Source organism: Lepidochelys kempii, chromosome 23, assembly GCF_965140265.1.
Source record: "Lepidochelys kempii isolate rLepKem1 chromosome 23, rLepKem1.hap2, whole genome shotgun sequence".
Lineage (NCBI taxonomy): Eukaryota > Metazoa > Chordata > Testudines > Cheloniidae > Lepidochelys > Lepidochelys kempii.
Window position 1 is genome coordinate 13,788,117 of NC_133278.1, and position 23,853 is coordinate 13,811,969.

At 62.6% G+C, this 23,853-nt stretch overlaps 1 protein-coding gene across 1 annotated transcript; it reads left to right on the forward strand.

Moving 5' to 3' along the window:
* Positions 1-4,902: 4,902 nt before the first annotated feature.
* Positions 4,903-23,162, forward strand: LMTK3 (lemur tyrosine kinase 3). The gene is given in 16 exon segments (XM_073322201.1): positions 4,903-5,636; positions 9,092-9,225; positions 9,473-9,623; positions 11,030-11,106; positions 11,586-11,704; positions 12,475-12,562; positions 13,011-13,159; positions 13,562-13,646; positions 14,333-14,454; positions 15,004-15,153; positions 16,005-17,658; positions 17,660-18,365; positions 18,926-19,248; positions 20,460-20,574; positions 21,068-21,301; positions 21,609-23,162. Coding segments are annotated over 16 exon segments (4,212 nt in total). The 5' UTR covers positions 4,903-5,548; the 3' UTR covers positions 21,626-23,162.
* Positions 23,163-23,853: the final 691 nt, after the last annotated feature.

Genomic DNA, 23,853 nt, shown 5'->3' on the forward strand with positions numbered 1-23,853 from the left:
GGGCTGGTTTATTTTAGTTGCCAACCGACCATGGCCTGTAGATCGTAGACTTGCTCCACCCAGTATGAGCCACAGCCGGTGGGAGGCCAGAGCGCCTGGCATCACATGGGAGGTGCCCAGCGTGTGGTGGGGACCCTGGCATGGCCACCCATGGGGTGGGATTGAGATCAACTTCCAAAGAAAACGTTGGAAGCCGTTGAGTGTATGATAAAAGGAAGAGAGGGGTTGCAAGCACCGGATCCCCCCCATCTCACGCCAAACCTTTCGCAGGGTTTGGGTCTGTCTTAGGGGAAGTTTAGGAGGAAAAAGAGCAGGAGGAAAAAGGCAGCAGAAAGGAGGGGGTAGAGGGACCATCTCAATGGAAATGGACAGTGGAACTGGAGTGGAGAGAATAATGTGAACGAATCCTCCCGTCCCAGGCCTGGGTCTGATTGCGTGGATTTTATACTGGTCTAGCTGAGATCAGAACCCAGCCCTGCCCCCGCTGCAGTCAGGGGTGACTAGTCTGAAGGGCCATGTGTCTGTAGCCCTTTGAGGTCTGGCCGGTTCCCCTTGGCCCGCTCCCCCATCCCAGACACAGCCCGTGGCTGGTGGCCCAGGCTGAGCCGGGAGCCTGTAAATCTCCCTTTTCATTGGGGAAGCTGTAAAGTGCCCAGCCGCCGCAAATGGCAGAGAATTAAGCTGCTGATTTACTGGGTGTTTTTCTCCTAACCTGGTATTTGTGTGAGAAGCCGACTGTGCTGAATCCCCAGCCCTCTTGCTCTAACCACAAGACACCACTCCCCTCCCAGAGCCAGGTATAGAACCCAGGAGTCTGGACCCCCAGTCCCCCTGCTCTAACCACTAGACCCCCCCGCCCTGCCCAGAGACGAGTGAGATGCAGACAGGCAGTAGCAGGTGGTATTTGTCTGTGTGCAGTCAGTGTGGGGGAGTGGCTGTGTGTGAGGGGGGACGGCTGTTTGTGGCGGCTGTTTTCTTCATGCGCACTTGGGGTGAGGGGGGCGGGGTTTGTGTGTCTCCTATGTGTGGGGGAATGTTTGTGGCTGTGTGTGGGGGCATCTCTGTGGCTGTGCACACTCGGGTCTGTGTGGGTGCATCTGTGTGTGTTTGTGTGTGTCTCTGGGTGTGTGTTTGGGGCTGTAGGTGCATGCATACACATGTGTGTGTGTTTGGGGCTGTAGGTGCATGCATACACATGTGTGTGTGTTTGGGGTTGTTTGTGCATGTGTGCATGAGTATGTGGGGTTGTGTGAGTGTCTGTGTGTTTGTGTTTGGCATGTATATTTGGGATTGTCTCTGCGTATGAAAGTGTCTGTGTGTTTGGGGTTGGATTTCTGTGTTTGGGGTTGTTTCTATATTTCTGCGTGTTTGGGGTTATATCTGTGTGTTTGGGCTTGTCTGTGTTTGGGGTTGTGTGTGTGTGTATGGTTGGGGTTGTGTGTCTGTGGGGTTTGGGGTGTCTGCATGGTTGGGGTTGTGTATCTGTGTGGTTGTGGGTGGGTGTGTCTGTGTGGTGGGGATGTCTGTGGTTGGGGGGTGTCTATGTGGTTGGGGTTCTGTGTATTTGTGTCTGTGTGGCTGGGATTGTGTGTGTGTCTGTGTGGTTGGGGGAGGGTGTCTATGTGGTTGGGGTTCTGTGTATTTGTGTCTGTGTGGCTGGGGTTGTGTGTGTGTGGCTGGGGTGTGTGTGTCTGTGTGGTTGGGGGGCTGTCTGTCTCTGTGGTTGGGGATGTGTGTGTCTAGACTGTGTGCGCACGCGAGTCTGTCTGTCTGTGACAACGATGACATCACATTCCTCTCAGCTCCCCCCCCCCCCCGCCTGTGCCCCATCTAGAAACTGACTCAGCTTTCCGGGGTCTCTCAGCTCAGCGATCCCCTGGCGGGGCTGAGCAGTGGGGCTGTGGGTTCTATGCTACCCACTCAGCATCGCGGGGTGGGGGGCTGTGATAGAGGCCAGGGGTGCAAAGTGGGATCCCAGCAGAGGGGGGCTGTGGTGTGGAGGGGAGTGGGATCCCAGTGGAGGGGCTGTGGGGTGGAGGGGGAACCCAGCAGGGGAGGGGGCTGGGAGGGGAGGGAAGGGGGCATCCCAGCGGGTGGGGGGGGTGGGATGAGGGGGGATCCCAGCATAGGGGTGCTGGATGCATGAGAGATGTTTGCTCACATTCGGTGCTGGTTCCCTGTGTGTGTGTGCACGTGGGGGTGGTTTTCAACTGCACCCAACACATCTTGCGCCCCCAACCAGGATGACTACTGGCCTGGGACTGCGCCCTCCGCCCCTGCCTGGCTGTGTTGGGGGTGTGTGTGGGTGGCTGTGTGTGTGTGTCTGATGCCATGATTCCTAGGTTCATAGATTCATGGCCAGCAGGGACCCTTGCGATCAGCTCATTTGACCTCCTGTATGACCCCACCCAGGGCGCTGCCCTGAATTCATTCCCGGTTGACGAGAGCAGATCCCCAAAACCAGCCACCTGGGCTGAGTAATTGCCAGGGCAGGAGAATCCACCAGGCCCCTTGGTAACTTCCCCTCCCTCTTCAAAACCCGGCCCCGATTTGCCATCTGAATGCGTCTAGCTCCAACCACCAGCCGTGGGATCAGGCTCCAACCATCCCTTGCCAGGCTGAGGAGCCCGTGATTAAATATTTGTTCCCCACATGAGAGAACTCTTCTCTGGCCCCCTCGCCGATTGATGGGGCCCTACCAAATTCATGGTCCATGTTGGTCAATTTCATGGGTCATAGGATTTTAAAAATTTTAAATGTCGTGAGTTCAGGTATTCAACTCTGAACTGTCATGCTGGTGTAATTGTAGGGGTCCTGACCCAAAAGGGGGGTCACAAGGTGATTGTAGGGGGGCCGCAGTACTAGCTACCCTTACTTCTGCGCTGCTGCTGACAGCAGCCCTGCCTTCAGAGCTGGGCCCTCAGCCAGCAGCTGCTGCTGTCCGGCCACCCAGCTCTGAAGGCAGTGCAGAAGTAAGGGTGGCGATAACGTCACCCCCCTACAATATCCTTGTGACCCCTCCCCATGACCCCCTTTTGTCTCAGGCCCCCCAGCTGGAGAAACGCTGGTCTCCCCCGTGAAATCGGTACAGCATAAGGTAATATGAGATTTCACGGGGGAGACCAGATTTCACGGTCCGTGCCACGTTTTCCATGGTCGTGAATTTGATAGGGCCCTATCGACTGAGCACCGTCCTTCTTGGAGTCCAGCCGCGGTCGCACCAAGGCCAAACCCAGAGGTGAAATAAACTCTTTGAGATCCCCCTGTTTGTGCATCCCCAGCTGGCCTTACCCCTTTAGGCCGTAGTGCCCGTGTGGTCAGCTGATTCTCCAACAAGACCCCAGATCTTTTCCAGATGCCGCGTCCTGGCACCGAGTCCCCGCCCAGTCCAATAGCACGGGCCTTGGTTCCTTGCTCCTGGGCGGAGGACTCTGCATTTCACCGAAGCCCAGTGCATGTTTTTTGTGTGCCCCCAGCGATCCTGGTCGCTCTGTCTCGGTGGCCTGTCCTCGGCGGCATTTACCGCAGCCCTCATCAGCGGGTCGTTGGCGTTATCGGCACGGGGTGCTCTGTTTGCTCCCGGGTCATTGACAATAAACATGTCCAAGAACCGAGCCTGGTGCCCCCCCCCCCGGAAACACACCCACTCAAGGAGGGTGCCCTGTTTTCAGGGGCATTTGGAGGCCCCTTGCTTAGCTAGTGTGATACGCTGTGTGTGTGTTTGTGTTTTAGACTTGGTGTGTGTGTGAAAGAGAGAAAGAGAGACTATGTCTGGGTACGTGAAACTTCACGTGTGTGTGTGATTCTCTGTGAAAGGGAGAGAGAGACTGTGTGGGTATGTGAAACTGTGTGTGTGTGACGCCGTGTGGGGGGGGGGGCCTTGTGAGTATGCAGGAGCCAGGATGTGTGTGTGACACTCTGTGTGTGTATGAGACATCACACGGACATGTCTGCGTGTGAGGGTGCAGTGTGTGTATGAGCCGCGTGTGTGTAGCGCTTAGTGAGTGTATGAGGCATGTGTGTGTGACACTGTCAGGGTGTGTATGAACTGTGTGTGTGTGACACTGTTGGGATGTGTACAAGCTGTGTGTGTGTGGGTGTGACTCTGTCAGTGTGTGTTTGAGCTGGGTGTGTCTGTGTGACAGTCAGTGTGTGCACGCAAGCTGGGTGTGTGTGAGCCACATATGTGTGACAGTCAGTGTGCGTGCAAGCCATGTGTGTGTGACAGGGTGTGTATGAGCGGTGTGTGTGCAAGCCATGTGTGTGTGACACTGTCAGGGTGTGTGCATGAGCCATGTGTGTATGTGACACTGTCAGGGGGTGTGTGTATGACACTGTCAGGGTGTGTGCGAGCCATGTGTATGTGACACTGTCAGGGTGCGTGCGAGCCGTGTGTGTGTGACAGGGTGCGTGCAGGCCGTGTGTGTGTGACAGTCAGGGTGTGTGTGAGCCGTTTGTGTATCTGACACTGTCAGGGTGTGTGCGAGCCGTGTATGTTTGTGTGTGTGTGTGTGTGGCCCATTGTGTGTGTGACACTGCGTGTGTTTGCACATGACACCTCCACCCAGCTCTCTCCCCACACTCTGGCTTGGGGAATCCCCCGGTGGCTCCCCCCAACACCCTGCACCCCCAAACTCCACCCTCTCCCCAAAATACCCCCCCCAACACACACACACCTTCCCTCCCCATCCCTCTCCCACAGTGCCCCAGTGCTGCTGAGGCTGGTACCAGGGAGAAGGTAACCATGGAGACGCTCCCCCCATCCATCTCCTGCATCTCTCCGCCCTCCCCCTCTCCCTTCCTCTCTCCTTTCTTTGGGCTTCTGGCCCTGACGGACAGCTCCTGGGCCCAATCAGCGAGCCCGGCGGTGACTTGGGGGGGGGGTCTGTCCGAAGGGGGTGGGTCTTGTCTCCATCAATTCCAGCAGCCCCGCTCCCCAGCCAGGCGGATGCCGAAATCAGCCAGCCTCCCATTGGATTTGATCCTCCTTTTCTTCTCCCCTTCCCCCCCTCATCCACTTCCCCGCCCCCCCCCATCCCTGGAAAAGGGGGGGAAACCCAGACGTCGGCCGGGATCTCCCCTCCCCCGCCCCAGTCTTCCTTTCCGCCCTGCATCCCACCCTCCCCAATTCTTCTCCCCCCACTCTATTGTTGGCATGGGCATAGCCCGTGCCTGATCCTTCCTATCGCTTGGCCCCCGCCAGCCCTCCGCTGGGCGGATTGGCCCCTTCCCTCCTTCCCCTGGGGGCCCTGAGGCGGAGGAAGGAAGGAAGATGCTTCGGGATGAAAACCCGGTAGCAGCCCAGGCCAGGCCGGCCCATCTTCCCGGAGATGCGAAGCCGGGGTGCCCTCTGGCCCGGGTCCCCCTCGTCCCGTCGGATGTGTGAAAGCCACCGGGCACGCCCCCCCTGTCCCGCGCACCTCCCCCGTTTCAGGCGGCGGGGCCCGCGCCTGGCTTCCCTACCCCGGGTCCCCCCCGCTCCCTCCCCGGACCTAGGCCATCTCCCCGCCGGTGGCCCCCGCCGATTGATGCCCGCCGAGCCCCGACAATGCTAAGACAGGGGCCTGTCGTCCTGCTGGCCGCCTCTATGTCGTATTTCAACCCGGACAGAGCCTTGGCAGCGCCGCTGGAGAACGGTGAGCCCCGGGCCTGGACGGCCTCCCTGGTGTCTGGGCATGCGGAGGGGACAGATCCCCTGGCGGATCCCCCCCCTCCGGTCCTTCCACCTCTTCATCCCTCCTCTGCTTCCTTCATCCCTTCTGTCGCTGTAACCTGCTTACCATCCCTCCTCCATCCCTTCCTTGTTCGCTCTAACCTGCTTTCCTTTCTTCCGCCATCCCTCCCTTCGCTCCCTCCCTCCGCCATCCCCTTCCTTCGCTCCCTCCATCCGCTGTCCCATTCCTCCTTCATCCCTCTGCCATCCCCTTCCTCCTTCATGCCTTCCTTCGCTCCCTCCCTCCGCCATCCCCTTCCTTCGCTCCCTCCGTCCACCGTCCCATTCCTCCTTCATCCCTCCGCCATCCCCTTCCTCCTCCATCCCTTACTTCACTCATTCCATCCGCCGTCCCATGCCTCCTTCCTCCCTCCGCTGTCCCATTCCTCCTCCATCTCTCCCTTCACTCCCTCCCTCTGACATCCCCTTCCTCCTTCATCCCTCCGCTGTCCCATTCCTCCTCCATCTCTCCCTTCACTCCCTCCCTCCGACATCCCCTTCCTCCTTCATCCCTCCGCTGTCCCATTCCTCCTTCATCCCTTCCTTCACTCCCTCCGTCCACCGTCCCATTCCTCCTTCATCCCTCCGCCATCCCCTTCCTCCTTCATCCCTTCCTTCGCTCCCTCATCCGCTGTCCCATTCCTCCTTCATCCCTCTGCCATCCCCTTCCTCATTCATCCCTTCCTTCACTCCCTCTGCCATCCCTTTCCTCCTTCATGCCTTCCTTCGCTCCCTCCCTCCGCCGTCCGCTTCCTCCTTCATCCCTTCCTTCGCTTGTTCCATCCGCCACCCCATTCCTCCTTCCTCCCTCCGCTGTCCCATTCCTCCTTCATCCCTTCCTTCACTCCCTCCGTCCGCCGCCCCATTCCTCCTTCCTCCCTCCGCTGTTCCCTTCCTCCTTCATCCCTTCCTTCGCTACCTCCCTCCGCCATCCCTTTCCTCCTTCATCCCTTCCTTCGCTCCCTCCCTCCAACGTCCCCTTCCTCCTCCATCCCTTCCTTTGCTCCCTCCCTCCGACATCCCCTTTCTCCTTCATCCCTTCCGTCGCTGTAACCTGCTTACCATTCCTCCTCCATCCCTTCCTTGTTCGCTCTAACCTGCTCTCCATACTTCCTTCATCCCTCCCTTCTCTACTTCCCTCTGCCATCCCTTTTCTCCTTCATCCCTCCCTTCGCTCCCTCCCTCCACCATTCCCTTCCTCCTCCAGCCCTTCCTTCGCTCCCTACCTCTGCCGTCCCCTTCCTCCTCCAGCCCTTCCTTCACTCTCTCCTTCCGATGTCCCCTTCTTCCTTCATCCCTCTGCCGTCCCCTTCCTCCTTTATCCCTCCCTTCGCTACCTCCCTCTGCCATCCCTTTTCTCCTTCATTCCTTCCTTCTCTCCCTCCCTTCGCCATCCCTTTCCTCCTTCATCCCTCCACCATTCCATTCCTCCTCCATCTCTCCCTTCGCTCCCTCCCTCTGACGTCCCCTTCCTCCTCCATCCCTTCCTTTGCTCCCTCCATCCACCGTCCCCTTCCTCCTTCATGCCTTCCTTCGCTCCCTCCATCCGCCGTCCCCTTCCTCCTCCATCCCTTCCTTCGCTCCCTCCATCCGCCATCCCCTTCCTCCTCCATCCCTTCTTTTGCTCCCTCCCTCCGCCGTCCCCTTCCTCCTTCATCCCTTCCTTCGCTCCCTCCCTCCGCCGTCCCCTTCCTCCTCCATCTCTTCCTTTGCTCCCTACCTCTGCCATCCCCTTCCTCCTCCATCCCTTCCTTTGTTCCCTCCATCCGCCGTCCCCTTCCTCCTCCATCCCTTCCTTCACTCCCTCTATCCTCTGTCCCCTTCCTCCTTCATCCCTCTGCCATCCCCTTCCTCCTTCATCCCTTCCTTCGCTCCCTCCCTCCGCTGTCCCCTTCCTCCTCCATCCCTTCCTTCGCTCACTCCCTCTGCTGTCCCCTTCCTCCTCCATCCCTTCCTTTGCTCCCTCCATCCGCCTTCCCCTTCCTCCTCCATCCCTTCCTTCGCTCCCTCCATCCGCCTTCCCCTCCCTCCTCCATCCCTTCCTTCGCTCCCTCCATCCGCTGTCCTCCTCCATCCCTTCCTTCGTTTCCTCCCTCCGCCGTCCCCTTCCTTCGCTCCCTCCCTCCGCCATCCCATTCCTCCTTCATCCCTCTGCCGTCCCCTTCCTCTCCCTCCCTTCCTTCGCTCCCTCCATCCGCTGTCCCCTTCCTCCTCCATCCCTTCCTTCGCTCCCTCCCCGCCATGTCCCATTTCTCCTTCCTTACTTCTGTCCCACCTGTTTTCCACCCCTCCATCGAGCACCACCTGGTTGCACGCCCCGACACGACCCCATCACTTTGTGTGTCATTTGGGGGGCTGGGTCGGGATGGGGGTTTTCCTCCCCCGTGGCTGGGTTGTAAGTTTCTCTTCTTAGGTGGCCAGGCCTGTCCCCTCCACAGAGCGGCTTAGTCAGTCCCGGGCTAGTGACATGTGTTTGTGTGGCGGCAGGAGGGTGGGGATGGGGTGTTGGGAGTTGGGGTGCTGGTGGGGGGGGTGCGTTATGGATTTTGCGGGGAGGGGAGAGGTCCACATTTCGGGCGGCTGGGCCTGTTGGGCCACTGATCGGTGGCACCCTGGTATGACGGGAGTGTGTGGGACCTGGGCCTGGTTCCCAGCAAGTTGGTTGAGGGGGCGTGTCTGGGTCCAGTCCCCAGAGCAGGTGTTTGGGGGTGGTTTTGGGTCAGGTTTCGGGAGGGGTAATTTGGGGTACAAGAGCTGTCGGCCTGGTGCCCGGTGGGTGAGTTGCAGGTAGTGTCTTGGCCCGGTTACTAGTGGGGCAGTTGGGGATCAAGGCCCAATTCCTAGTCAGTGATTTGGGGAGGGGTCTTGGCCCAATTCCTGATGGGTGAATTCGGAGAAGTCTGTCTGTCTGTCCGCGCTCCACATCCATCCATCCATCCCTCGCCCCCTCCCTAAATCCTGCATTTGCCACGAATTACCATTTCAACGGGGACTGGGCGTTATTTGCCCTGTAACGCCCGGAACTGGTAGCGGTTCCAATGGGGTTTTCCCCACAGAGCTCAATCACGACAGTCCCAGGAATGGGGGAGGGTCCGGACCACTGGGGCATGTTGTGACGGGGGGAAGAGGAGTCTGGGCAGTGGTCTTCAAGAGCGGGGAGGGGGCCTGAATTAACGACCGTGTGGGAGCTATGCAGAAATGAGCTGTTATATCAATAGCTGAGCACAGTGGTCTAACCCGTCCCCCGCCCTGCCCCAGAGGTGGCCGCATCTCAGTGCCATGCAAGGGATCCCTGTATAACCAGCTCCCGTGCCCTGCCCCAGAGGGGCTGCATCTCAGCACCGGGCCAGTTCTTACTCTCATTTCTCTCTCCCCTAGATGGTCTGTCCCAAGGCCGGTTCCCTCTTGCACCCCCATATGCCGTGGTCTTGATCTCCTGTTCAGGTCTCCTGGCCTTCATCTTTCTCCTGCTCACCTGTCTGTGCTGCAAACGGGGCGATGTTGGCTTCAAGGTGAGAGGTGGCTGGGGCTGGGGAGGAGCACAGCTGGGTGTCACAGGGCATGCTGGCCTTTTAAGGGAAAACCACACACCTGGAACACCCCTGTTCTGAGCCCGGGACCACCTGCCTTCCACCCCTGGGATTTGTGGTTCCCAGGCCCTGTGCCTTGAGAGACATAGGCCCTAGAAAGGAGGGAGCAAGTGGAGAGAGACACGACACCCCAGGTCCTCATGCGTCCCTGTCTGCTTGCACCCTGCAGGAGTTCGAGAACCCGGATGGGGAGGAGTATTCAGGGGAGTACACGCCACCCGCCGAGGAGACCTCATCGTCCCAGTCCATCCCAGACGTCTACATCCTGCCGCTCTCTGAGGTCTCGCTCCCGGCTCCCAGCCAGCAGATGCCCAAGACAGGTAGAGGACATGCTTGTCTCCCAACTGGGTGTGATACATGCCTGGACTGTGGGGATGGGGTGGTTTGGAAAACCAGGTTCTTGGTTGTCCAGTGGGAATGGGCTATGTTAGCTTGGTTCTAGGCTAGTCAATGGAGACTGGGTGCCTCTGGTTCTTGGTTAGTCAATGGGCAAGGGGGAGTTCTGGTTCTAGACTAGTCTATGGAGGCAGGGAGACTCTGGTTCTAGGCTTGTCAGTGGGATTGGTGGTACTGGTTCTAAGCTAGTCCATGGGGAGGCATTGGTTCTACACTAGTCAACTGGGATGTGGTGACTCTTATTTTAGGTAGTTGACGAGGATGAGAAAGCTCTGGTTCTAGGCTAATCAACATGGAAGAGGTTATTCTGGTCAGTGGAGATGGACTGACTCCGTTTCCAGGCTAGCCAATGGGGATGAAATGGCTCTGGAAATAAGGTTCTAAGCTACCCAGTGAGTGTTGAGACACTATGTGTAGACCCACCAGGATCTAGATCAGCCACTAATTATTTATTAGGTCAAAACTAGACCTGACAAAGGGGCTGAAATGGCTGCAGCCTTGAACTAGCATCCGGGACACAATGGCATTAGATGCCACATTCTGGATCAGCAGATAGGGCAAAAGACCACAGACCATGTTCTAGACTACCCAATGAGGACGCAGAGATTCTGGTAACCACATTCTACATTAAACAGTGAAGATTCAGTGACTGGAGGCTGGGATCTAGAGTAGCCAATGTAAATGCAGCAAATCAAGAAAGCAGGTTCTAGACCAATCAATGAGGCAGCAGTGACACTGTAAAGCAGACTCTAGACTAACCAAATGTGGAAGTAATGACACTGGGAAAGAGGGTCTAGACTAACAATGTTCTAGCTCTGGAAATCTCTTTATAGACAAGTAATGTTCTAGACTAACTAGTGTGGACAAAGCAGCTCTGGACACCATGTTCTAGATTAGTCTATGACACTAGGGGTATATTCAAAAAAATGTTCTCAGATGCAATGACTCTCGCAACCCGATTCTAGACCAGTGAGGTTCTAGATGAGTGGGTGCAGATGAAGCAACTCTGGAAAGCACATTCTAGACTAGCAATCGAGGTGTCCGCTCCATTCGAAGCCATGTTCTAGATGACCCAATGGGGATGCAGTGACTCTGGGAACATGGTTCTAGATTAGCCAGTGATTCTGGAAGCCATGTTGCGGAGGAGCCGATGACCCAGCCTCCTGGGGGCCTCTGAAGGAGGATTGCGACCCCCTGGTCCTAACCTCTTTCCTGCTAGGAGGAGGGATCGGATGAAGGTGGGTAGAGGGCCGTCACGGGAGCTCCCTTCTCCCCAGTGGAGGTGCTGGCAGGGTTCAGCCCCTCCTCACCCTCCTGTGTCCCCTTCCAGACCTAGTGAAGCATCTGGGCTTGAGCCGGCAGCACCTCAGCTACCTGCAGGAGATCGGGAACGGCTGGTTTGGGAAGGTGAGTGCGCCTCCCCTGCCACTTTGCTACCTGCTCCCCGCCCCCCCGGCCTCCACAGGTGTCACATCCAGGGAGAGCCGGTTCCCACCTGTCCCCAGGGCAGGGACTAGCTGGCTCAAGGGGGCAGGGAATGGGGCACGGGGCCTTTCCCCTCTAGAGGACGCCAACTCCCACCCCGCCCCAGGGCAGGGACTGGCTGGCTTGGGGTGGGAGTGGGAATGGGGCTCAGGGCCTTTCCGCTCTAGTGACGGGGAGCTGTTCCCATCTGACACGCCATTTTGTTGCCCCTGTGTGAAACAAGTTTGCGGGGTCTCAGCAGCCCCCGCACCAGAGAGGCCGAGGGCTGGACGGGCCTCAGAGACTGCACGCTAATCTGCCCCCCTAGTGGGGGCCCCCCACCACAGGCGGAGGCATGGGGGGGGGATTGGGCCCCACTGGGGTGCAGACCCTGTGGTATGACTGTCAGATCTGTCTCCTAGGTGATCCTGGGGGAGATCTTCTCTGACTTCACCCCAGCCCAGGTGGTGGTGAAGGAGCTCCGGGTCAGCGCCGGACCCCTGGAGCAGAGGAAGTTCCTGTCGGAGGCTCAGCCCTACCGGTAATTAGGGGATGGGGGATCCCCAGAAGTGGCTGCATCTCAGCGCTGGGCGAGGGGTCCCCGTATACTCAGTCCCTGTGCCGCACCCCAGAGGTGGCTGCACCTCAGTGCCGGGCGAGGGGTCCCCGTATACCCAGGCCTCGCGCCCCACCCCAGAAGCAGTCACATCTCAGCATCCTTAGAGCACAAAGATAAGAGGAAACCTGTATCATGCAGTGGTGTGAAAGCAGCCCATGGTGGTCCTGTTTCAACCCAGACTTACTGAGATTGGGGGCAGGGCTTGCCACACCTGTGTTTAAAGCCACAGCGTCGAGATAAAAGTCCCACCGCTAAAAATCACCACACACACACACACACCCCCACGCCTCCTTCCCCAGCCCATCAGTAGGGGAGGATCTGGGAAGGGTTTCGAGGAGCTAGTCACTGGGATCGTCCCCCACCCCTCTCCACTGAGGATCCCACAGCATTTTCCAGCCCTTTGGGAAACTTTCTGCCCCCTGTGGAAAGGGCAGGAGCCTCCCCCCCACACACACACACTTTGCGGAGGGGGAAATCGAGGCACGTGGGGGAGGGGCTTGCCCAGACTAAATCATTGTCAGAGCTGCCGAGAGAACCCAGGAGTCCTGGCTCCCAGCCCCCTCCCCACTCTAACCACCAGACTCCCCTCCCCTCCCAGAGCCAGGATAGAACCCAGGCATCCGGGTGCCGCTGTTGCCATGGGGAATGACAGTGCTCTCGCTCTCTCTCTCTCTGTCCCCCCGGCTTTGAAGAAGCCTTCAGCACCCGAACATCCTGCAGTGTCTGGGGCTGTGCACGGAGACCATCCCCTTCCTGCTCATCATGGAGTTCTGCCAGCTGGTGAGCGCGGGCGGGGGCTGCGTGGGGATGGGGGGGGGGCGCAGCGCTGTCCCCTCGTGGCTGGGCTCAGAACAGCCCTGTGGGGGTGTGGGGGGGCTTTGTGTGTGTGTGTGTCCCCTGATGGCTGGGCTCAGAATGGCTCTCTTTGTGTTTGTGTCGTCCCACTGCTCTCTGGTGGCTGGGAGCAGAACTCCCCGCTGGGCGTGTGTGTGTCTGTCCGAGAAGGGGAGTGCGCCCTCTCCTGGGGGCAGTGCGCACTGCCGACCTGTGTGTCATAGCCCCATGCTGCCGGAAGCTGGGTGGGGAATCCCCACTCTACCAGCTGCTGTGGGCTCCAAGGTTGCTGCCGGTTGCTGGAGGGGTACGGTGGCCCCCGCGGGGTCCCCGGTGCCCCCATCTGTGCCCCGGCCTGCCTGACCTCCCCCCCATCCCTCCCCCGTTGCCCCAGGGCGACTTGAAGCGCTACCTGCGAGCCCAGCGCCAGGCCGAGGGGCTGACCCCCGACCTGCTGACCCGCGACCTCGGCACCCTGCAGCGCATGGCCTATGAGCTCACCTTGGGGCTGCTGCACCTCCACAAGAACAATTACATCCACAGGTGAGCACCCGGACGCCGGGGTTCTCTCCCGGCTGCGGGAGGGGAGGGGATTCAGGGGGTTAGTGCCAGGAGGGAGGACTGGGGGCCAGGACTCCTGGGTTCTATCCCACCTCCGAGAGGGGAGGGGGGTCTAGTGGTTAGAGCAGGGAGGGCTGGGGGCCAGGACTCCTGGGTTCTATTCCACCTCCGAGAGGGGAGGGGGGGTTTAGTGGTTAGAGCAGGGAGGGCTGGGGGCCAGGACTCCTGGGTTCTATCCCACCTCCGGGAGGGGAGGGGGATGGAGGGATTAGAGTGGGGGTGTCTGGGAGGTAGCGCTCTCCCCAGGGCAGGTGTGACACAGGTGGGGTGTCCCCAGGGGAAGCTGCCGGCTGCTGACTGGGGTCTCCCCACATTCCCCCACAGCGACCTAGCCCTGCGGAACTGCCTGCTGACCTCCGACCTCACCGTCCGGGTCGGCGACTATGGCCTCTCGCACAACAACTACAAGGTGCGAGCCCTGGGGTGGGGCGGGGACTGGCTGGCTCAGGGGGGTGGGAAATGGGTCATGGGGCCTTTCCCCTCTAGGGGGCGCCGGCTCCCACCCGGCCCCAGGGCGGGGACTGGCTGGCTCAGGGGGGTGGGGAATGGGTCATGGGGCCTTTCCCCTCTAGGGGGCGCCGGCTCCCACCTGGCCCCAGGGCAGGGACTGGCTGGCTCAGGGGGGTGGGAAATGGGGCTGGCCTTTCCCCTCTAGGGGGCGCCGGCTCCCACCCGGCCCCAGGGCAGGGACTGGCTGGCTCAGGGGGGTGGGGAATGGGTCATGGGGCCTTTCCCCTCTAGGGGGCGCCGGCTCCCACCCGGCCCCAGGGCAGGGACTGGCTGGCTCAGGGGGGTGGGAAATGGGTCATGGGGCCTTTCCCCTCTAGGGGGCGCCGGCTCCCACCCGGCCCCAGGGCGGGGACTGGCTGGCTCAGGGGGGTGGGAAATGGGGCTGGCCTTTCCCCTCTAGGGGGCGCCGGCTCCCACCCGGCCCCAGGGCAGGGACTGGCTGGCTCAGGGGGGTGGGGAATGGGTCATGGGGCCTTTCCCCTCTAGGGGGCGCCGGCTCCCACCCGGCCCCAGGGCAGGGACTGGCTGGCTCAGGGGACTCAGGGGGGTTCCTGCCCGGTGCTGACCCCTCTCCCCCCTGTGCAGGAGGATTATTACATCACCCCCGACCGGCTGTGGATCCCGCTGCGCTGGGCGGCGCCGGAGCTGCTGGACGAAGTTCACGGGACGCTCGTGGTGGTGGATCAGAGCAAGGAGAGCAACGTCTGGTGAGTCCCGCACTGTGTCCCGGAGCCCTCTGCCCCCTGCCGAGCCCCGGGGCAGCCAGGGCCGCCCCCAGCCTGAGGGGCAAAGGGTCAGTAAGGGGGAAGCTTTGGCGGGAGCACTGTCTCAGAGCTACCTGTTCTACGTGGCTGTTAACCCGCCCCCGCGCCCAACCCCAGAGGGGCCGCATCCCAGCACCGGGCAAGGGGTCCCTATATAACCAGCCCCCACCCCCCACCCCACAGGGGCTGCGTCTCAGCAGCAGGTGAGGGGTTCCCATATACCCCCGCCCATGCCCCACCCGAGAGGGGCCGCATCTGAGCACTGGTGAGGAGTCCCCGTTTAACCAGCCCATGTGTCCACCCCAGAGGGGCTGCGTCCCAGCGCTGGGGTCCCGTATACCCAGCCCCTGCACTCCACTCCACAGGGGCCACATCCAAGCACCACACGAGGGGTCCCCGTATACCCAGCCGCCGCGCCTCACCCCAGAGCAGCTGCATCTCAGCGCCGGGCAAGGGGTCCCCGCACTCACCCCGTAACCCTGCTTTGCCCAGGTCCCTGGGGGTGACGATGTGGGAGCTGTTTGAATTCGGCAGCCAGCCCTACCGGCACCTGTCGGACGAGGAGGTTCTCGCCTTCGTCATCAAAGAGCAGCAGATGAAGCTGGCCAAGCCACGCCTGAAGCTGCCCTACTCCGACTACTGGTGAGTGCTGGCTCCCTGCCCCACAGCCGCCCCAGCTCCCCGGCAGGTCCCAGCAAGCGGCTGGGTCTGTGGGGAGCTAGCTGGCCATGACCCTAGCCTGGTACAGCCGCTCCAAAGGGCTGAGGACCACCGGACTCGGTGTGCGCCTGATGGGCTCTTCCATCGCTGACAGCCATGGGTGGTTCCTGGCTGGGCTGTTGCTGGGCCCCATCACTGCTTCATTTCGCCGTTCATCTTGTCCTGCTTTGCTCTGTGTCTCCGGCTGTTGTTTTCTGACTGTTCTTCTTTCTCTCTGACCGTTGTTTTCCGAATGGTCCTCTGCCTCCCTCTCTAGCTGTGTTTTTCTGACTGTTCTTCCGTCTCCGACTGTTTTTCTGTCTCTACAGATTTTACTTTCTACTTTTCTGTTTGTTTGTTTTTTCTGGCTGTTCTTCTGTCTCTCTCTGACAGGCTGTTTTTCCCCCCGACTGTTCTTCTGTTTCTGCCTGTTCTTCTGTCTCTCTCTGAGTTTTTTTCTGGCTGTTCTGCTTCTTTTTGACAGTTCTTCTGTATCTTTGGCTGTTACTTTCTGACTGCTCTGTCTGTTTTCCAATTCTTCTGTCTCTTTCTGGCAGTTGTTTTCAGACTGTTCTTTCACCTCTCTCCAGCTGTTTCTCTGGCTGTTGTTTTCTGCCGGTCCTTCTGTGTCTCTCTGGCTGTTCTTCAGTCTCTACAGCTGGCTTATTCCTGACTCTTCTCTCTCTCTCCCTCTGGTGCTTCTTCCACCTCTCCAGCTGTTTGTTTTCCGACTGTTCTTCTCTGACTGTTCCATCCCGCCCTGCCCTGACCGCCCCCTCTCCCTCCCATTGCAGGTACGAGGTGATGCAGTCCTGCTGGCTGCCAGCGCCACAGCGTCCCACGCTGGAGGAGCTGCACCTGCAGCTGACCTACCTGCTGACGGAGCGCTGCCATGCGCAGGCGGAGGAGAGTTTCGAGTGGCGCTGGAATGCCCTGAAGCCCAAGCGCTCGCCGGCCGCCTCCCCCGCAAGCCGGCGCCGCTCGGAGGAGATCTCGGCCTACCCGCTGCTGGATGGCTTCCAGGGGGCCGACCTGGACGATGTCCTGACGGTCACCGAGAGCAGCCGGGGGCTGAACTTCGAGTACATGTGGGAGAAGGCCCGGCTGGGGCGCTGGAAGGCCGGGGCTGCCCCCTCCAGCAACGGCGGCCTGGCCGTGCCCGGCGCCAACCCCTTCTACGAGGCGCCCGCGCGGCAGAGCCTGGAGACGCCCAGCGTGGTCCCGGTGATTAGCGCCCGCAGCCCCTCGGTCAGCAGCGAGTACTACATCCGGCTGGAGGAGCACGGGGACGGGGAAGGGCCCGAGGGCCCTGTCTGCACCCCCAGCCCCGTCTACGAGCGCCAATACGGGGTGCCCGGCTCCCCGCCAGAGCCCCTCTTCCCTTCCGACTGGGACCCCATTGAAGCAGGCCGGGGCAGCCCCCCGCCACCAGCCCGCCGCCGCCTCCTGCCAGAGGGGCCGTCCAGCTGGGCCCCCGGTGCCACCAACCCCTTCATCTCGGCGTCCCGGGAGCCGGTGCGGCATGGCGCCAACCCCTTCCGGGCCGAGATCCAGGAGACCTCGCTGACGGAGCCGGCGCCAGGGGGCGTCTTCCTGGGGGAGTCGCTCCTGCACGTGTACCGGGAGCTGAAGGAGCAGCAGCACGGCTGGGACTGCGAGGGGCTGGAGGAGCGGGGGGCCGGGGAGACGCTGGCGGGGGACCCCTCGGAGTTCCGCCCCTCGCCCCCCTGGGACCGGGAGCCCTCGCTGATGGAGGAGCAGAGCTCAGCCGGCAGCACGGACGGGGAGGACGCCAGCAGCGGGGGGGCCGGGCGCCGCAACCCCCTGCTCTGCCCCCTCTGCAGCCGGGGCGGGCGGTGCCGCTGCGCCCCGGGCCGGGGGGAGGTCGTGAGTGGCTGGAGCAACCACGCCCCCATCCCCCGGCCCCACCGCGACAGCTACGGCACCGAGGACGACTCCTCCCTCAAGGTGGAGCGGGGCTCCCTGGCCGACTGCCCCATCCTGCTGGGAGAGGGGCCCCCCGGGGCCGGAGAGGGCGGGGCCGAGCCCCCCGCCCCGCCCCCGCCCTCGGCCTTCTACGACCCGCTGATGGGCGCGGCCGTGGTGAGCTACGAACTCCAGGACTACCCCAAGCGGGGGGCGGCCGGGCGGCCGCCGGGCTCGCCCTTCCCCGGCCTGACGGCCGCCTGCTGCAGCGCCATCATGCCGGTGGAGATCCCGCCCCTGGCCACGCTGGCGGAGAGCACCGACGAGGAGACCATCGCCATCGTGCCCAAGGCTGCGGACGGCTTCGCGGACGGCCCCCAGATCGGCCTGGCCCTGGCGGGCCGGCCGAAGGGCCCGCTGGACTCCGGGGACTCGCTGGACCTCCCCTCCAACGCCAGCTCCTCCGAGGGCTGCAGCCCGGCCTCCCGCTTCTCCTCGCCGGGCCAGAAGTTCCCCGACAGCGGGCTACGAGACGGAGAGCACCTTCTCCCCGGAGCTCCTCGTCCGGGAGGCCGAGGAGCGGACTGAGGAGGAAGAGGACGGGGAGCTGCCCGGCCAAGGGGACGCCCCCCAGCTGCCCCCCACGCCCCTCTCGGAGTCCACCAGCGACCTGACACTGTCGGAGGCGACGCCGGGGATGGAGGAGGAGGTGGACGTGGGGCGGGGGCTGGCCTGTTTTTCGGACGGCGAGGCAGAGGGGGGCCAGGGGGAGGAGGAGGTGCCGGCAGCGGGGCAGGGCGGGGGGCAGCTGGCCAAGACAGAGGCCGGCTTCGTGGTGCAGGTGTGCAAGGAGCAGCTGCTGGTGTCGCTGCGGGAGAACATCACCCGCAACCTGCTCTGCAGCTACCGGGACCCAAGGACCCCGGCGTCCGGGGCCCCAGCTGCCAAGGAGGAGGCCGTGATCCGGCTCTGGGCCCTGGAGCCCGAGGGGGCCCAGGGCACCCAAGACGAGGAGGAAGGGGGCAGCGGAGAGGCGGCAGGCGGGCCGCCCCAGGAAGAGGAGCAAGGGGCGGAGAGCGAGGAAGGGCAGCTGGACGGCCAGGGGGCGCCGGAGCTGAGCGGGGAGGCCCCTGTCCCCAGCCCCGAGGGGGCCGACCTGGCGTCTGAGCAGCCGCAGCCCCACTCGGACTTCAGCACGGCGGGGAGCCCAGGCAGCGAGGACATCAAAGGTGGGGAGACGCCAGGGGCCGGGGATGCCATCGGAGGGAGGGGGCAGGGACCGTCTGGGGGGAGGGATAGGGGCCATCTGGGGGAAGGGATGGGGACCATCTTGGGGGGAAGGGGGTGCCATCTGGGGGAAGGGATGGGGACCATCTGGGGGGGGAAGGGGGTGCCATCTGGGGGAAGGGATGGGGACCGTCTGGGGGGGAAGGGGGTGCCATCTGGGGGAAGGGATGGGGACCATCTTGGGGGGAAGGGGGTGCCATCTGGGGGAAGGGATGGGGACCATCGGGGGGGGAAGGGGGTGCCATCTGGGGGAAGGGATGGGGACCGTCTGGGGGGAAGGGGGTGCCATCTGGGGGCAGGGAGAGGGACCGTGTGAGGGGGAAGGGTACCCTCTGCAGGACAGAGGAAGGGAGGTGTGGGGGGGTGGAAGGAGGGAGGATGGGGGTGTGGGGCGGCGGGGACGGTGGCAGGGATGGATGGGGGGGGCGGCGACCCTGACCTCTCAACCCTGACCCTGACCTTTGCCCCCCCTTCTCTCCCCCTGCCCCATCCCCGCCTGCAGCCAAGGTCTCGCGCCTGTCTCTGTCGCTGCCCCCGCTGAGCCTGCAGCCCTTCGCCGGCCCGGGAGGGCGGAAGGGCTGCGGGGGGCTGGCGCCGGAGGAGGAGGGGGCCGGGCGGGGGGCGCTGGGGCCGGGCGAGGAGGAGGAGGACGAGGAGGCGCCGGGCGCCGGGGGCGTCCCCATCGTGGTCAGCGACTCGGACGACGGGCGCAACCTGCGCGGGCTGCTCAAGTCCCCGCGCTCGGCCGAGGAGGCTGCCGAGCTGGACCGGAAACGCAAGATGGTGTCCTTCTACGACGACGTCACCGTCTACCTCTTCGACCAGGTGAGGGCGGGGCCGGGGGAGGTGGGCGGGGCCCGGGGGACTAGGGCTGGACCGGAAACGCAAGATGGTGTCCTTCTACGACGACGTCACCGTCTACCTCTTCGACCAGGTGAGGGCGGGGCCAGGGGAGGTGGGCGGGGTCCGGGGGACTGGGGCTGGACCAGAAACGCAAGATGGTGTCCTTCTACGACGACGTCACCGTCTACCTCTTCAACCAGGTGAGGGCGGGGCCGGGGGAGGTGGGCGGGGCCCGGGGGACTAGGGCTGGACCGGAAACGCAAGATGGTGTCCTTCTACGACGACGTCACCGTCTACCTCTTCGACCAGGTGAGGGCGGGGCCGGGGGAGGTGGGCGGGGGACTGGGGCTGGACCGGAAACGCAAGATGGTGTCCTTCTACGACGACGTCACCGTCTACCTCTTCGACCAGGTGAGGGCGGGGCCGGGGGAGGTGGGCGGGGCCCGGGGGACTGGGGCTGGACCGGAAACGCAAGATGGTGTCCTTCTACAACGACGTCACCGTCTACCTCTTCGACCAGGTGAGGGCGGGGCCGGGGGAGGTGGGCGGGGCCCGGGGGACTGGGGCTGGACCGGAAACGCAAGATGGTGTCCTTCTACGACGACGTCACCGTCTACCTCTTCAACCAGGTGAGGGCGGGGCCCGGGGGATGTGGGCGGGGCCCGGGGGACTGGGGCTGGACCGGAAACGCAAGATGGTGTCCTTCTACGACGACGTCACCGTCTACCTGTTCGACCAGGTGAGGGCGGGGCCGGGGGAGGTGGGCGGGGCCCGGGGGACTGGGGCTGGACCGGAAACGCAAGATGGTGTCCTTCTACGACGACGTCACCGTCTACCTCTTCGACCAGGTGAGGGCGGGGCCAGGGGAGGTGGGCGGGGTCCGGGGGACTGGGGCTGGACCGGAAACGCAAGATGGTGTCCTTCTTCGACGACCTCACCGTCTACCTCTTTGACCAGGTGAGGGCGGGGCCTGGGGATGTGGGCGGGGCCTGAGGATGTGGGCGGGGCCTGGGGATGTGGGCGGGGCCTGGGGATGGAGGGCGGGGCCAGGAGAGCAGCAGGTCGAGTCTGGTTTAGGAAGGCGGGGATAAGGAATAGGGAGGAGCCATGGGTGTGGGGGTGATGGGAAGGGGGCGGGGCCAGGCCGGGAGTGGGCGGGGCCTATGGATTAATTCTCCCCCGTCTGCTCCTAGGAGACACCCACCAACGAGCTGAGCTCACAGAGCGGCCCGGAGGGCGAGGGCGGCACCACCCAGGGCCCCACGGGGCAGCCTGCCCTCGAGGCCTTCCCGCCCGCCGACGGATTCAGTGAGCCCCGCACCACGGGGGTGGGAATGGCTCCCCGGGGGGTGGGTGGGGCTAAGCCATCACCAATTATTTCATGGGCTCATTTGCTTATTTTAAAATGCTCATTTGCATACAGCCATAAACAGCAGCTGCCGGTCGACACCCCCTTGCCAGGGTGCCCCGAGGCGGGCGGCAGGGGAGGAAGCTGAGCCAGGGGGAGGTGGGTGCTCAAGGGGGCTCAGGAGGAGATGGGGGGCTAGACACAGGCCACATATCCCCATGGGGAAGGGGGAAGGGGGCCTTGGCGTTGCCCAATGGGGAAATGGGCGTTGGCCGTGCTAACCAATTGGGGAGGGGACATCAGCCATGATGACCAATGAGGGGAGGGGAGGTCAGCTGTGCTGACCAATGGGAAAAGGGGCATCGGCCCCAGTGGGGATCCCTCCCTGAGGAGGGGCCATTGGCAGTGGAGTGGGGCTGGCCATGCCCCCTCTCACCCTCCCCCTGCCCCCAGGTGGCAGCTTTGAATGGGACGACGATTTCCCGCTGATGGCCCAGAACCCATCTTTCGTCTCCATGGTGACAGACCCCAGCTCGGGGGCTCTCCCGACGCCGCCCCCCGTGCTGCTCCCAGCCAAGGGGGCAGAGCCCAGCCTGATGGATGCCCTGCGCTTCTCCCGCTTCACCGTCTCCCCCGCCCTCGAGCCCCACCTGGCCCCCCGCGAGGCCGAGCTGGCGCCCACAGCCAGTGAGTGAGACGGGAGACCGGGCTGATGGGCCTCTGGGGCTCATCCAGGGACAGGGAGGTGGCGGGATACCAGGGTAGATGGGCCCATGGGGCTCTCCAGGGGCAGAGAGAGGGCAGGATACTGGGGTGATGTGCCCGGCCCATGGGCCTGATCCAGCGGGGCAGGGAGGAGCAGGATACTGGGGTAGATGGGCTCATGGGGCTGATCCAGGGACAGGGAAGGGGCCGGGTATTGGGGTGATGGATGTGTGGGGCTGATCCAGGTCTTTTTGCTCTGTCCTTCTGCTCCTCTCTCTTTCTCTTCCAGACCCCATTGAGAACTGAGGCGGGGACCCACTCCGCAGCAATCAGGGACTCCATGGGGTGGCGCCAGGCCATCGCCCCCCCCCCCCCGCACCCTCACCCGCTAGCCTGGCTGGGAGACGCATGCGCCAGGCATGTTCTGGGGGACACAGAGACCCATTGGCGCCCGGACGGGGGGGACAGCCAGCATTTTGGGGATCCCTCCCCCCACGAGTGCCCCCACAAGAACTTGCTTCTCTGGACAATTTTTTTACAGTGACTCAGACGATGGGGGGCAAGCAGGGGGGCAGCCAGGCTGCTGAATGTACCCGCCCCACCGTGCCCCTCTCTGCCCACTTCCCCCCACATGGGAGTTTGCTGTCAAAACTCTGTCTTGTGCCAAATCCAACCTCGAGGGGCAGCGAGCTACGTATCAGGGTGGGGGGCTCAGACTGCCCCCCCGAGCGCGTGGGGGTGGGGCCTGGAATTGGTCCCCCTACCGGTTTGTTTAACTCTTTGTGTCTCAAGCAAAGAGGGGAAATGCCCCATAACTCATCAGCAATGGGGGGATCCCCCCAACCAGCCCTGCCCCCCCGCACTGTGGAATGTAGGCCCCAAAGCTGCCACCCGCTTCCCCCTCCTGGCACCAGATGCCACCTGATGGATGGACAAGGGGGGGCATCATTATACAGACACCTTCGTGGCCCCCCCCAGGATATGCACTGACAATGGAGCACCCCCTCCCCCCTCCCCCGCAGCTGGAGATCAGCTGGGGCCCTGGGGTTCAGCGGGGAGGGGGAATGGCGGGGTGGGGGGAGATGGTTTGTCTTAAAAGGTCTGACGCTCACTGGTTTGTACTGGGGGCAGAGTGGAGACCCTGGGCTGGGGCAGGCGGCTGCTGGGTTATTACCAGCACTGGAGGGGGGCACCACCGGTTTATACTGGAAGCCTGATGGAGTCCATGGGGGTTACAGAGCCTTTTGGGGGGGGGTTCACTGGGTATATTTTCTAGTCGTGGGGCCCATCCCCTGCCTTTTGCCCATTGGGGTGCATGGGGATAGGCTTAGTGAATGGGGCACGGGGCCTTTCTCCTCTAGGGGGTGCCAGTTCCCATCTGGCCCCAGGGTGGGGGGACTGGCTGGCTCAGGGGGGCAGGGAATGGGACATGGGGCCTGTCCCCTCTAGGGGGCTCATCTACCTGGTATCCTGCCCCCTCCCTCACAGATCAGACCCATGGGTCCCTCTAGCCTGGTGTCCTGCCCCCCTGGATCAGACCCACAGGTCCCTCTACCCATGGGTCCCACCCCCTCGCCTAGCCCTATCTGGCCTGTGTCAGAAGTGGGGCTGGGCCTGGATTTCACCGGCACCCTCCAGCGTGCGTTTCTGGATCAGTTTGTCATTAATGGGGTGATCCACCTGCCCCCTCCGGCAAGAACTGAGCCCCCCCCACCACCACCACCACCTGCCAGGCAGCTGCCAAACAAGGCCGGGTCTGTAAATACGTGGGCATGGGGAGACCTTTGGCCTGCTCCCAATTTGCCAAAATGAACAAAGAGATTAAAAAAGAGTGAATATTAAACCCCAAGTGTCTCCTACCCACGAGCGAGCGAGTCACGAGGGGAGGCTGGCCCCATGGATGGCGGTGGGGTTGGGGGGGGCGAGGTGTGTGTGTGTCGGGGGGGAAGGAGGCTGTGGGGTGATAGATGGAGGGATCGAGTGCTGCATTGTACGGGATAGCAGGATGGAGTGGTCAGTGGGGGGAAGGATGGATGGGGAGAGGTACATGGGGGGGTGGCAGGGGGGGAGATGGCTGGACAAACAGAGCAGGTAGAAGGGATGAGACGGGCCGGCCATGAGATGCTCCCCCCCCCCCGTGTGGGGTAGTTCTCCCAGCCACTGGGGGGCAGCACTGCCCCCCCCAGTTCAGCGAGGACTTGGGGAGGGATTTAAATTAAACTTTATTAATGGTGGGGTCAGAGGCAGCATTGTCCAAGCTACTGAAGGGCTTGCTCCAGCATCATCCCCCCCACCCCAGTGCAGGGCCCGGCCCTCCAGCAGGGGGCGCCAGGGACACACACGGCGCAGGACCCAGCCCCTCCAGCAGGGGGCGCCAGGGACACACACAGAGCACAGGAGCCGGCCCCTCCAGCAGGGGGCGCCAGGGACACACACAGAGCACAGGAGCCGGCCCCTCCAGCAGGGGGCGCAGGGACAGCCAGACGCACATGCAGTTTAATATCAGTCTAGGTGTAATTCCCACAGTAGCATCA